General features: G+C 42.1%; 5 protein-coding genes across 10 annotated transcripts in view; 2 read left to right on the top strand and 3 right to left on the bottom strand.

Annotated features, from left to right (window-relative positions):
* Nucleotides 1-126: 126 nt before the first annotated feature.
* On the top strand, nucleotides 127-1104 carry LOC110187867 (RRP15-like protein). Its single transcript, XM_020957352.2, has one exon. It carries the CDS (start codon nucleotides 214-216, stop codon nucleotides 1063-1065), a length of 852 nt encoding a protein of 283 aa, XP_020813011.2. The 5' UTR covers nucleotides 127-213; the 3' UTR covers nucleotides 1066-1104.
* On the bottom strand, nucleotides 1091-1862 carry VhaPPA1-2 (Vacuolar H[+] ATPase PPA1 subunit 2). Its single transcript, XM_020957354.2, has one exon. The coding sequence runs from the start codon at nucleotides 1746-1748 to the stop codon at nucleotides 1122-1124; it is 627 nt and encodes a 208-aa protein (XP_020813013.2). The 5' UTR covers nucleotides 1749-1862; the 3' UTR covers nucleotides 1091-1121.
* A 128-nt stretch (nucleotides 1863-1990) lies between these two features.
* On the bottom strand, nucleotides 1991-6241 carry RpS5b (Ribosomal protein S5b). Its single transcript, XM_086830280.1, has 4 exons — nucleotides 6169-6241; nucleotides 5422-6110; nucleotides 2602-4620; nucleotides 1991-2249 (listed from the first exon to the last, which is right to left on the bottom strand). Exons 3-4 carry the CDS (start codon nucleotides 3133-3135, stop codon nucleotides 2082-2084), a joined length of 702 nt encoding a protein of 233 aa, XP_086686406.1. The 5' UTR covers nucleotides 3136-4620; nucleotides 5422-6110; nucleotides 6169-6241; the 3' UTR covers nucleotides 1991-2081.
* VhaPPA1-1 (Vacuolar H[+] ATPase PPA1 subunit 1) lies at nucleotides 3996-6241 on the bottom strand. Its single transcript, XM_020957171.2, has 3 exons — nucleotides 6169-6241; nucleotides 5422-6110; nucleotides 3996-4620 (listed from the first exon to the last, which is right to left on the bottom strand). The coding sequence occupies exon 2, from the start codon at nucleotides 6086-6088 to the stop codon at nucleotides 5450-5452; it is 639 nt and encodes a 212-aa protein (XP_020812830.1). The 5' UTR covers nucleotides 6089-6110; nucleotides 6169-6241; the 3' UTR covers nucleotides 3996-4620; nucleotides 5422-5449.
* A 1283-nt stretch (nucleotides 6242-7524) lies between these two features.
* Nucleotides 7525-14394, top strand: part of sba (six-banded) — a 30339-nt gene continuing 23469 nt past the window's right edge. For 5 of the 6 annotated variants that reach the window (XM_086830278.1, XM_086830275.1, XM_086830273.1 and 2 more), the window contains exons 1-3: nucleotides 7529-7759; nucleotides 8756-8965; nucleotides 9904-10780. In XM_086830278.1, coding sequence (XP_086686404.1) covers nucleotides 9948-10780 — 833 coding nt within the window. In that variant the 5' untranslated portion in view covers nucleotides 7529-7759; nucleotides 8756-8965; nucleotides 9904-9947. Of the gene's footprint in view, nucleotides 7760-8697; nucleotides 8966-9903; nucleotides 10781-14394 lie in introns of all 6 variants that reach the window. The other variant, XM_086830277.1, reaches the window with a different exon arrangement.

A 14394-nucleotide genomic window follows, 5' to 3' on the forward strand; every position in this document is an offset into this window, starting at 1 on the left:
TAAAATTATAATTCATTGCTTTAATGTTAATGTTTAAACTCTACTACATTTGATTTGATAGCTCAGTAAATAATTAGCTATAGCTATTTTCATATTCGATAGGTGGCAGCCTCGTTGGTCGGGTAACAAGTGGTTAACCTTCCCATCTCTAAAAACGTGATAAACACGCTTGATTTGTTTTTAAAGTTGGATTCATTTGCTCATCCAAGTAAAATGGCTCTTCTAACAGAGAAGCGCTCAAAAAAGGCGCCAGCTCCAGCAGCGGACAGTTCCCCTGAAGAATCCGACCCCGAGGGAAGCCAAAATTCGGGCAGCGATGTCGAGGGCAACACCGGCTGGGCGGATTCCATCCTGAAAGTACTAAAAACCTCCAAACCAGAGACCAAAAACAAAACCATTCTAGCCCGCGCCAAAAACAGTCAGGCGGCTGTCCAGGTTCGGAAATCCGAAGTATCAAAGCCCGACTTTGATTTCGAGATCGATAAGTCAGCGGGGAAAGCGGAAAATGACGAGGACAATGATGACAATGATGATGTGAAACCGGAGGCATCCGCTCTGGATGCTCAGCTGACAAAGCAACAGCGCAAGAATGTCCCGCTGCAGTTGCGCGTAAAGCCCAGCTACCGGGATATGGATCGTGAACGAACTCTGCGAAAGGTTGCAACCCGAGGAACCGTTCAGTTCTTTAATGCAGTGCGCATTCAGCAGAAGGATCTACAGCAGCAGCTGGAGGAAGCTGGTCCCCTGGACAGCCGGCAGGACGCAGTGCTCAACAATATCAATAAGCGCAAATTCCTGGACGTTCTGATGAGCGGCAAGCGAGCCAAATCCACAGCCATAGATAATTCAGTAAAGAAGGAAGAGCAGGAATCAGACGACGACGACGATGAGGAGGATGATGACGGTCCCTCTGCTCCCGGTAAAAAGAAGTCCGAGTGGAGTGTACTGCGCGAGGACTTTATGACCAACAAGAAGATCAAACATTGGGACGAGGAAGACGACGATGGCAGCGATCAGGATGGCAACGACGATGATAGCGATGATGATAATGATGGGGAGGATTAGCTTTAATTACCAAATAAATGTTAGCTTTTCAGTTGTAAACTCTTGACTTTATTTGCTTATTTAATCATCTCGGCCTTGGATACCATGTAGATTCCCACGATCAATCCAAACAGACCAATGGCCGAGCCGAAAATCTCCACAATGAGAATCTTGACAAACAGCGCCGAATTCGCAGCATCGGCAAGAGCAGCTCCAGACCCGACGATACCGACGCAAACGCCACAGGCTATGTTAACCAATCCGACGCACAGGCCAGCGCCGAAAACAGCAAATCCTGAGAACATATTATTCTCTAATACACTTTTCACTGTAAACATTCGTATCGTCGAAAACTCCTGAACGCATCCGGACAGCAGGATGGCCGTGATCAGGCCGTATATGGCCACTGCCTCACAGAAAATAACCGATATGAGATTCTTTGTCTTGATTCGCGGCGATCGGACTCCTCCACCGGAAACGCTCGTGCCAATCATGTAAATGCCGAGGGCAGCGCCCACGACGGACAAGGAGCAAGAGAGGAAAATGCCCAGGCCGGCCCACAAAAAGGGACTTGATGTGTACAGAAGCCAGCCGAGTCCCATCCGCTCACCAGTTCCAGTCATCACGTTTGCCATTATTACACAACCAGTCACCAATAAGAAACCACCAACGACGAACAACCCGAAAACAGTTGCAAATCTCATTTTGAAGCCCACGTTTGATTCCTCTCTTCAGTTTGACGAATACCTTTTGATTAATAAATCAAAGTTACATAAAACTTTTGGTTTCTATATTCGTTACGAAACTGCCAAAACTCGCTCTTAAATCAAGAGCTTTAAATGTATAAAAAATATACTAAATTACCGGACTTTTTTAGACATGTTTCAAATGACTTCTCAACTCCTCCCTTTGTTATAAAAAGGAGTACCTACAGTAAAACACAATATTTGAAATACAATTTTGTATTATCAGTTAGAAGGTTAAATGGTTACATAAGGCCTTATGTAGGAAAGTGAATGAAGTGAAAGAATCGGCATTTAACGATTCGATTTGGCCACGCGCTCCAGTTCATCCTTCTTCTTGATGGCATACGAGTTTGAAGACCCCTTGGCGGCGTTAATAAGCTCATCGGCCAGGCACTCGGCCACGGTTTTGATGTTACGGAAGGCAGCCTCACGAGCTCCAGTACAAATCAGCCAAATGGCCTGCAATTGGAGGAGATTATTTCAGTTTAATGTGAAAAACATATGTATAAGAGTTTTCTAAGATAAACCCACATTTTACTTGGCAAAATCCCGAAATTATTGAGATATAGGATTTCATTGATTTCGCACTCTATATTTTTAAGAGCATGTCGTATATAACATGTAAATATTTTTTAAAAATCGGTGTTGCTATACTTATAATTATGAAATAGTTGCAAATTGATATTTTCGAAAGATTCTTAGTTCAAAAGGTATTCATTATCCCATACCTTGGACCATTTCACAAATATAGGACATGATAGATCATGTTTTGTAAAAAGTGTGCTTTGCATGTACATATGTATGTATTTACCTGGTTTACGCGCCGCAAAGGCGACACATCGACGGCCTGGCGACGCACAGTTCCAGCCCGTCCAATGCGCGTAGAGTCCTCGCGCGGCCCAGAGTTGACGATCGCGTTGACGGTGACCTGCAGGGGATTCTCCGAGGTCAGCAGGTGAATAATCTCAAAGGCGTGCTTGACGATGCGACAAGCGAGTAGCTTCTTGCCGTTGCTGCGGCCCTTCATCATCAGGCCGCTTGTCAGACGCTCCACGATCGGGCACTGGGCCTTGCGGAAACGCTTGGCCGCATAGCGTCCAGCGGAGTGCGGCAGAAAGCGTGCAAATTTCTCCTTCACCGCAATGTAGTCCTGCAGCGAGATATCGCTGATGGAAATATCGTCGCAGGCCCAGCGACCAAAGAGCTTGATTTCTGGCCATTCGTTGGCCGGTTGGGCCGGCATCGTGATTGCGCCCTCTTCCTCCCAGATCTCTTCATCCTGCTGCTGCTGCTGGGGAGGCAGATGACCCTGCTCAGTATTGGATTCAACAACACCCTCGGACATTTTTAGCCAATTAAATCAAGCTCGAAGCGGACAAAAATCAGTGCGACGCGTGCGACTCAGCGAACGGGAAAGAAAGAGGATGCGAAAAAGCTAACGGAGCTGTCATTTTTGCAAAATGGCGCTAAAATGCAACTCTGTGAAAAGTGTTGGTTAACGCATCTTTTCGGCGGGTGTTCAAATATGGCTATGGGATTACCGGTTATGATTAGGTTTAAATTGGAACTTCCTAGCAAATGCGATTACATTTCACGTTAAAAGCTTTCGCGTTAATATATATACAAAAATTAAAGGCCATTTTAAAGATCCTAGAAGCTTCAAACTTCCTTGAAGCCAGGAACTGGAAATCAATAATAATTTAAACCTTATGCGGCTGAGACAAAATACTTTTCCCTTTAAAAATATATCTTATTGGAATTTAATTAAATATGTTTATGCGTAAGTTATGCATTAATTAATAATAAGTTTGATCTTTCCTATTTCATGTTAAAATGTGCTATATAAATAAATATAATAATTCTGGCTATAACCTTGCCCCTAACTATTTCACTTCGAAAATATCACACATAGTGTGGATGCAGATACCTTATTTGAATCTTCCTAATAATTCGGTTGATATTGTGATGGTATTATTCCCATGTGGTCGATCAAGAAACAGGTCTTTTTAAAGATAACAAACTATTTATGTCATCTCTTGAGCGCCGCAACTTGAGCTTACATAAACGTACATATATAATTTTAACGACTCTTTCGATTTGATAGAAAACTTGGTTGATGTATGTATGAATGTATGCACATACATACAAGTGATGATTGCACGCAATGCACTCTTCTGATACGCCTTAGTTATTAGTTGACTCAGATTGACAAACAAAACGTGTATATATTTTATTATTTGTTTTAATATGGAATACTTGCTATAATAATAATAGTGCGACTGTGCATCTTTCTACAACTTCTGCCTTTCTGCAACAGTAGCCTGAAATATACAAGTTTATCGATTTACGGTAGTTAATATAATACATTCTCATTTAGCCATACAAGTGCCAAGTGTGTACAGTAACAAACATAACAAATTACTTAAAATCATAAACGGACACACACACACACGTTGTCTTTCGTTTGGCAAACTAATTAAATAAACAAATCACTGTCGTTTTCACACCGGGCGCACTCCCCAATCCTTTGAGTGATGCTGGCGGTTGAAAAAGTGCGCGAGGCGTGAAAACCAACAGCTAACTTAGCCAACTATCAACTTAATAAGTAACTAAAGTCCCAGTTTAAAGTGTTTCGGCTGATCGGATTTCGTTTTCTGTTGGGGCGCAAGTCTCCTGCAAGCTGTGACTGCATATAACGATTTGTAATTTCCAAAAATAATAATTTCCAAATGCAAACACTGGTGTTCAGCGTGCCTGCTTGGGGGGAATGGGGGAATGCCTTCGTGACGATTGATGATTGTTGTTCATTCTGGTGATGGAAGTGAGTAGGCTGTGGAGAAATATAGATTACAATTAAATGCGGGCACTACATGAATATATAAATATTAGCGATCGAAATAATAGCACATACAATTGGGCTTATGATTTTTTATAATTATTATATTATTGTCCTATATTTTTCAAATATCTTGATAATATGTAGAAGTCTTCAAAGTATATATAATTTAAAAATGGATTACAACACACAAATATAATCCAAACATGGAGATAAGCAATAGAAAATAAAGCCATTTGGCTTAATCTCAACCTTGTCTAATAGTAATACATTTATTCTCATTAAACTTTAGCGTTTACACAAGAAATTAGATAATCAATTAGAGCCTCGAACTCCCTGGCCAAACTAAGAAAATTTGACAGCAATTTCTATTAAATCACAGATTTAGGTAACAATAACTGCAAATAATAATTGCAAGACTTTCAGTTCTTTTAAACAAATATTTTTAGATGATATTATTGTAATACAATTATATTTTTATCCGTTAGTTTATCTTGACTCAGTAATTATAAACTTTTAATTCTTCGTTTACAACTAAAAAGTATTTAATGTATTCTATAAAAGACTGGCAGATCCTAATTATATTGAAATATCTCCTTTCAATATTTCTTTAAAATGCAACAAAATTATTCAGTTTCAAAAACAAATAAAGCTTTCCTTCAATAAATATATCGGTCTAATTGATTACCAACAAATCGTTACAAACAAACCCAAAGCCATAAAAAATAATGATAATTATAATCACCGACCTCAAGTGCTATTATCTTGACCTCAACTGTAAACGGGATGACTCACACTGAATAGATGGCAGCTGGTGTCCATTTTACTCCTTGTCGCCCATCTTCGACTTGGATGTCATGTAGATGCCGACGATCAGACCGAACAGACCGATGGCCGAGCCGAAGATCTCAACGATCAGGATCTTGACGAAAAGAGCGGCATTGGCTGCGTCCGAAAGGGCAGCTCCAGAACCAACAATTCCGACAGCGATGCCGCAGAAGAGGTTGACCAGGCCGACGGCCAGACCGGCGCCAAAGATGAGGTAACCGGAGAACCAGTTGGTGTTTTGGATGGCAGCCTTCGTCAGCGCCGTCTCCATGGAGAATTGCTCCAGTTGGCCGGACAAGACAATGGCCGTGATAAGGCCGTAGATGGCCACAGCCTCGCAGAAGATGACGGAGATCAAATTCTTGGTCTTGATGCGAGGAGCCTTAACGCCACCGCCCACGATGCTCGTGCCCGTGGTGTGGATGCCAAGGGCGGCGCCCACCACGGACAGAGAGACAGAAAGTCCGATGCCCAGGCAGGCCCACATGTACGGGTTTGAGGAGGCCAGGAACCAGCCCACGCTCACCCGCTCGCCCTTGCCTGTCATCACAAAGTACAGGGTCAGGATGGTGGCCACGGCGAGGAAAAGCCATATAAACGTTTGGGACACCACGGTGCGTATTTGGGCCGCCATCTTGCTGCTTTTTCTTGACTATCTGTGGATAGGGCAGCGTTAGCACGTCCAGATTTTCACGTTTTCCAGCTGACACTCACCGAATTGCAGGCGTAATTGTATTTTTCTTGCCCGACAGGTGACTGCTCCGTGCGAAAAAAAGAATCCACAATCACATGACGTACATTTTCTCTATCATAAGCTATCGAATAATCACGCCACTCGATAAGTGCGATAACACAACTGTGCCTAGTGTTGCCAGTCTGGCTGTTTTAGAGTTAAATGTTGCTATTTCTGGGAAAGCGTATTATAAACTCTCACGACGAAACTATTTTTGTTTTTAATGATAAAAGTTATGGATATGCCTATTTTTTTGAGCAGCCAAATTTCTACAGAAATTTAAAAAATAATATAAGCTTTAATTATCAGTCATACATAAAAAGCGCTCCGCTCCTTCAGGCGTTTGATTCTTTAGATATTGAAAATGTTTAATTACAGAAATCAAATCATTTATTCAATATTTCTCGGGTATAACACTTGCGTGGCAGTCATTTTTCGTATTCATAACTAGAAACATTATATAAATAAGTTATATTTGTATACTATTTTGTATTATTACTTAAAAGTTAAACAATCAAAAAATTGATAAAGCAAATAAGATAATTAAATATAATAAATATAATTATTTGTATTACCATGCAGGATCCTTTATTTAAAACTTGAAGTTAAAGTAAATACGACGACCGCTGCTCCTGATATTAATAGAGTAATAAAATTACTGGTGCAACACCGAAAGATTAAATTAATTGCATCATTAAATGTTCTTGTGATTTTGCCATAGTTTTTATAATTTCTAGGCGCAATTGTTTAATGTGGAATTTTTAAACATCGCCGCGAAATACAAGACAGTGTGGCATCCTATTTGATATGATCGATAGCTCCAATATCGATAATGAGGAAGACAAAAAAGAATACCAAAAAATTAAGCTAGAACGATAAAAATACTATTTAAGGGGCTTTTTTAGAAACAAAATAAATGTTTATAAAAAAATATATATATTTAATTTTAATAAAATGTTTTAGAATATTTATAAATATGTATCATTAATTAAAATTGTAACTTTTATTTCAAATAATTATAGGAAAATAAAAATTGATATATAATTAATATACGTTTCAATATCTTTTAAATGAAAGGTGTTTGTTAAATTATGGCAAAATATATTTGTAGATACTTTATCGATGTTTGGCATCGATATATCGATGGTGGGAAAAGCAATTCAACATCGACGTGTTATACTATCCCATATTTTTGCATTCCTTACTTTGCCTTTCGTAGATAGTTCGCGGACGGTGTAATTTAAAATCAGCCAAATAAATATGATTGTTTAATTTCTAGGTTAGCAGAGTTCCCAACCTTACCAACCGCCATTGTAAAACATCGATAGTCTCGATAGCACTTTCGAATTTCTCTTTGGGCTTTTCTTATCATATGTTTGTTTTGCTTTGCCTTCATTCATTACGTTTTCAACTCAAAATCCGAACGGTTCTTTGTTGTCGTCCGTTCGGAAAAGTGCACGGAGCTACGGCTAGCGGGTGTCGAAAGCAGTAAAAGCCAATAAAAATTCCGATACAATAAATGCGCGCACTTGCCGTGGTCAAATATAAGCATAATTGGGTGCGGTGAAAACGGTAATTGGCCGCAGAAAAGCGAATGCAATTCGAATTTCGGGCAGCAAAAAATTTTCGTGTGCGCGTTTGCCAGTGGTACAGAGAGCGAGAGCGAAAAAAAGAGAGAGACTGAGAGTGGCAGCCAGAGAGCAAGCGAGAGAGAGCCATAATATTGCGTGAATCAAGCGAGCGACATAAAATTGTTGTAATTAATTCATATTTAATTGGCATTTGGTGTAATCCGAGTCTGTGCATAATAAAGCCCAAAACGAAGTGCAGCTGCCAGCTAGTGAAGTGCGTTGTGTGTGTTTGTGTTGTAGCGTAATGCGTATTGAGGTCACTTTGTACATATTATAGCAGCAGTAAACCGCAGCATAGGCACGCGTTTTCTCGCCCCATCTGTGCGATTGTGTGTGTGTGTGTGTATTTGTATGTGCGATTGCCCAATACCCGTACAGCGAGCGAAGATAGCCACCAATATTCCGTTTTCATCCCACTGCCCAAGGCAAACAGCTGCTGCTCCCGCTCCCGCTCTCGCCGCCCGTCGTTTGTTTTTGTGTTTGTGTGCGGATCGCTCGAGCAGAACCGGAGGGCAGGTGGTGTCCGCACAGGCAAACACACGCATTAATTATAAAGGCGCCCTGTATTAATACGGCTGCTTTAAAACGGTCTGCAAATAATTGTGCTAAAGTAAAGCGATTTATTTTTTGTTTCTCGTTTTTCACGAGACGGCTCGGAGAGGGAGTCAGTGCGTGCGTTGGTGTGGGTGTACTAAAGCACTGTCCCCCCTCTCATCTTTGGACCTCCCCCTACCCCTCTTTCGTTTCTTCGGTGTCTTCATGCTCCATTCACCTACTTTTACGCGTTGTGCGCTCTTTGCTCTCCACTGGCTCCGTTTGTGCCCGTGCCCTCTGTGTCTGTGTATGTGCTGACGTTCGTTTTCTGAATTCCAAATGAAGTCATGAGCACTCAGCAACAACAACAACAACAACCACAATCGTTGTCGCATTGTTACAGCCAGAAAAGTTGAGAATACAACAAAATAATAATAATAATAATAATAATACAAAGAGGAAAAAAAAAGTGAAATTAAGTGTTTAAATATAAAAAGAAACAAAAACAAATCGTAAAAAACATGAACATGACATGGCCGCGTCTCGTTTACACAATAACTCAAAATTAATTTAATATGCTGGCAAATGAGCAAAGCGAAAAGCACGCTAAAAGGTGAGCGCAGATAGCGGAATAAGGGGGAACAAAACTAGTAGGGAACAGAGGCCAACAACGCATGAATAACGAAAGGTGCGGCCTACGATGGACGACATGTCGTTTATGCGATCGTTCAGTTAGAAATATCTATTTACAAACTTACGAGACTTACTCCATTCCATCTCAGACTTTTAGACGCGTAATTCGAACACTTTCACGTTCGATAGTTGCGCTACGCATAAACTTTGATTGGACCTTCATTTCTGTAAGTGGTAAACTTACACGCTCGCGGCACTTAGTCACTAAATAACAATAGCCGCAACGCCATTCCATTCCAATTTAATTCGAGGCCTAAGTCAGAAACAAAAGCAAAACCCTCGAAGTTCCAGCATTGAAGACAAATTATAGAGAATTAATACATATAAAATGAATAATGAAGCAAAGTATATTATTAAAATTCATATAAATCTTGGCATTTCCATAAAGGTCAAGCCCCACAAATAAAAGTTTAAAAAGGTCAAATAAATACTATTACTGTTCAAATATTTTTTGAAAGTCATTTCTGGAGTAAAGTTTTGGGTTAAATCGAAATTAAAGCGAAATAATTAAATACTTTTCTTTGGATACGATATTGGAAATGAATTTAGAAATTTACTTTGTTACCTTTTTAGTTTAATGTTTAATGATTTAATTTAGTTAGATAAATATTTCAATAGTTTTAAGCTGCTGTATACCAGCTTTTAAAAAGAAAGGGCTATAATATAAAATCCGTTGTAGCGTTTTTAGGGAACTTTAAACTTACAATCGAATTCAATTCATAAAAAATCAAATAAGACAATCCATTTACATTAAATTCCGAATCTAAACAGTAGCTTTTTTTAGGTAATAGGAATTAATAGAAATTATTTCCAGCAAGTATGTGACTAACTTTGGTCTTTCCTTTGCTACCCTTACAGCTCCTGAATTGCGGAGGAGCTTGTAAACGGCTGCTTGTATCGCCATGGCCGCCGCCTCGGCTGGCCAGCAGCAGCAACAGCATCAGCACAAGCTGAATATTGCTGGGAGTGCTGAGACTGTTGCCAGCAGCGAGATGCATCACCACCAGCAGCAGCATCAGCAACAACAGATTAACATGTTCAAGCAACAACAGCAAATGTTGCCATTGCATCAACAGCAGCATCAGCAACAGCAGCAGCAGCAACAGCAACAACATCAACATCATCAGTTTTTCCAGCAGCAACAGACGAAATTTGTATCGCGGGTCGTTACAAGTGCATCTATACAACAACATCAGCAGCATACGCAGCAGATAATGCCAGTTGGATTGGTGAATGGCAATGGCAGCAACATGCTGCATCTGCAGCAGCAACAACCGCAGCAGCAGCAGCAGCAGCAGCAGCAGCAACAGCAGCGCAACAATCAGCAGCAGCATATTTTTGTGTGCCCCACCAGTAACCAGCAACTCCTCCTGCAACATCAACAACAGCAGCAAACCAAACAGCGCCAGGCGCAGATAAAATTGCCAATGAAGTCGACGGCAGCAGCAGCAGCATCAGCACCAGCACCAGTAGTAACGGCAGCAACTGTTGCTGCTGCTGCTGCAACGCATTGCATGCCGACAACAATTGCATCGGCATCGCGTCAAATGAGTCAGAACAATCAGCTCTATGCCAAGAATGTTGCCAAAGTCAACAATGCCAGTGGCAATAGCAACAGCAACAGCCACAACAACAGCAACAGCAATGGCAGCAACAGGAAGACCAATAGTTACAATGGAAATTTGGCCCCTGGCTGGCGTCGCTTAACCAACAACAACGAAGTGGCCTACATCAGGTGAGTCGCCCACTAAGTAAGCCAAAGCCGGGGGAATATGATGATGGGATCCACGGGGGTAAGCCGATACAGGATATCGTTGGGTTGAATACTCTCGACAGAGCTTGTTGTACGGACATGACATTTAACATCACTTTGGGGGCCCGGGTCCGGATCCGGGCTAAAAGTCAATCTGGTTATTGTCTGGCCAAGGCGAACGCTAAACGCATTCGAGAAGCCATAAAAATGTTCAGCGAACCCCATCCCCTGTGCCACAGGAAATGCCACTGTCCAAAAGGGGGCAAGTGGGCCAGTGGGCGTCTAGGGGAGGAGGGGATACATACATAGCTGCAGTAGTCGTGTCGGAAATGTTTTTGCAACCGGGCAGGAATAGCATCAGAGGGGCAACATCAGCAATAGCAACCGTCAGCGAGCCGGTGTAAATATTTACCTGGCATTATCTGCGAGTTATCATCAAGCACACATAATTACAAACTCAAATAAAATGTTTACTCGGCTATGTTGAAAAGCATCGAGTATGTGGATATATGTTATGTACGTATCTGCTGGCCCCGGGTACTTGTAATTGTTCTCGTCCAACCAATCCAATCCCAATCGCTTCAGGGTCGAATGGGGGGGCTCAGTCAGGCTTTTTTCTTCTTTTTGGACTCTGAGCAAACATGATGTTGGGTAATTGTTGATTTTATAAGTGGCTGGCACTTCTGAGTGCTTGACTCGCCTCGTCGGAATAGTTTCCCTCGCAGCTGTTGCCCCGGGGCCGAAGCCTAAAAGGGTTGAATGCTGGCTAACTGCCTTTCGAATCACTCAAACTGTTTGCCTTGGCTCTCTAAGCCATCCTTATGACAGCAAATCAGTATGATTACTACTCTGTGCCTTATTACTTCGTCTCACTTAGTTGGAGTCTCGAAACTTTTGCAGCTTATCCGCCGCAGTCCATTTACCGGGAATGTTACATTTCACTCAGTCACTCGCTCTATGGGCCATTACCCTTCCAGGACACACTTTGAGGGCACCGCTGTTGCCTCTGGTTGCCAGGGCCATGCCACGCCATGCCACGCCACGCTGGCCAGAGGGTCCATCCCCGTGCTCACTGGTATTTACTTGTGCCCGGCGACAACATGACATCGTGTGTCAAGCGTTGTCATTGTCCACCAACCAACAACAGCAGGAGCAGCAGCTGCTGCTGCTCATTTCCACGTTGCGTGTTGCTGCCGGGCTTCTCCGAGTTGCGCTGGATCGCTGTTTGCCCAAGCGGATGGCCGCCGTGGCCCCCTTTTGCAAATTTTTCGAGTTGAGCTTGCCTTTTTTTATACGTGTTTTGCCAAGGAAGATAACCAGTCTCATTGGGTGACTTTCCTTCTCCAAAAAGGGTTCAGTTTGTGTCAACAATAGTTCATAAATTTAGCAGGAATGCTCACAAAATACAGCAATATCTTGGCACTTGCAATATATATTAAATTCCATTTAAATTGCAGTAACATAAATACCATTTCTTGTTTTGCTTCCTGCCTTGCCGCGAGCAAGTCGTTGGCTTCGTTTTGGCTGATTCTGGGAAAGATTATTGCACAATTTGTGCACTAAATCAATAATTGTTGCGCAAGCATTTAAATCTTGCTGTTTGCTCAAGTGCTAAATGGCTGCGCGCAACGTGACATCCGCCAGGCCGAGGGCGACGGAAGGTGGCAAGAGAGGCCTCGGGGTGGTACTGTGACCTGGTCAAAGTCAGCCTCAGTCTCTGGGGCCGCCCACTGTGCGGCAGCGGGCGCATAAATCATAAATCCAAAACGGCAGCTGGAGATCGCCGATCGAATCGACTGGAAACGAATCGAGGCGAAAAGAGCACACCCCGTCGCCGCCAGTCTCTATAGAAGAATGCGGAATAGTTTGCCTGGCTGGTCATTCGAACGTTTTTCCATTTTCCGAACGTGTGTGCACCCTGCCACGCGGCCTCTCTCCAGTGCCTTCTCGCTGGGATGAACCTTTCAGCGGGCTCGTAGGTTGCATCAGCAGTTGGTCCCTCCTTTATTTGCCTTGGACTCCTCCACTCCACTCCGGTCCGATCCCCTAGAGCTAGTCCGCCTGCATTGTCAGTCACTCAGTCAGTCAGCCGGAGTGGCAGACAGGCGGACGGACCTTTGAAATGTGTTTATTTTGCTTACATTTTAGGCATTGCCTGCGAATCTTACGGCTTTAGCTGGCTCTCTGACTTGTTGACTTTGGTCAACGCCCACCATGCGAATTTGTCGTTGCCGATATCGTGGGAAAACCCGGAAAAACGTTAACGTAAAAAGCCTTGTTTAAGCCAAGGTGGATAGCGATAATGAGAGACAGAGGTTTGCTTTACCTATCAAAGGGGAAAAACTTGCTAGATTTAAACAGAATCGCTTTTTTTGCGGTAATTTGTATGTATTTAATAATTATATTTCATTAGAAAACAATTAAATCAGTCTTTTTAGCTTTGTGTATAGCAAAAAGGCTTCTTAAATGTTTGTAAAGTGTATACTCTGGCTTCTAACTAAAAAACTGTGGGATATTTTACAAGGATAGTGAGGGTATTTCCCGAAATACTTTGCCGTCTTTGTTGACAATATTTTATTTATGCGAAACATGATTCACTTTTCGATTTCTGTCGGTTGTTTGTTTGTTTGTCACTTTCTTTTCGCGTTGTCAAGGACATGGCAGCACAAGGACAACAGATAAACTCCAGGCTAAAAGGATTGCCTGTCTGTCCGTCCCTCCATCTGCAGAGACCCTACCGATCCAACGACCTTTGTGTGTCTGCCTTTGTGCGATAATTTTTTACAGTTTCGTCACTGCTGTTGCCCAGTGCCTTTGGGCCAGATTATTGTTGTTGTTGTTCCTGACGGCTTTGTGTTTGCGCTGTTCGGGATTATTAATTTAGTAATAGGCTCGGCCTCCGGACAGGGAGAGACCCACTCCCAGCTGTCTGCACTCTCAACTCTTTTTCGTGGCTCGAGGGTGCACTCAAGGTCACAGGGGCGTAAAACTTTTCCACCTTGTCGCACAGTATCCACCAGGGCAAGATGATGGTCGATGGGTGACGCCGTTTGGCCACTCGACAGCAACTCTTTGGCACTTGGCTTTTTGTGTGTGTAATTTATTAAATTATTTTAACTCGTTAGCCCAACGCCTTTCATGTGGCCACAAAAGCGAGGAAGCGATGGAGGAAGCTATAGGTAAAGATGGTGTGCCTTTAGCCACTCGGGTTATTAGCGCATTTTGTGCAAATACCACAGAAGAAAGCAAAGTAAGAGAAAAAGGGAACAAATTTAATGAGTTGACGACTGCTTAGAGTGTCACAGTGAGAGGAAAACTAGGAACTTTATTGATAAATTTCATTAAGAACACTTTAAAAGGAGATATATGAATAAATATGACATAAATGTAACTAAAAACGATAAATATTTCCCATTGATTACATTAAATTGTAATATTTAAAGGTTACACCATTATTATGATCATCAGGGAATTCAGAACCAGTATAGTAATAATTCAAAAATTAATGAAGCATTAATTTCGTTTCATTTAAATGCTATTTTTAGTACACTGCAGGATAATAGGGAGTGCAATCAACTGCAGCCAGGGTCTCTTCC

This window comes from Drosophila serrata, unplaced genomic scaffold, assembly GCF_035046125.1.
Source record: "Drosophila serrata isolate PLE 108 unplaced genomic scaffold, ASM3504612v1 contig_233, whole genome shotgun sequence".
Classification (NCBI taxonomy): domain Eukaryota; kingdom Metazoa; phylum Arthropoda; class Insecta; order Diptera; family Drosophilidae; genus Drosophila; species Drosophila serrata.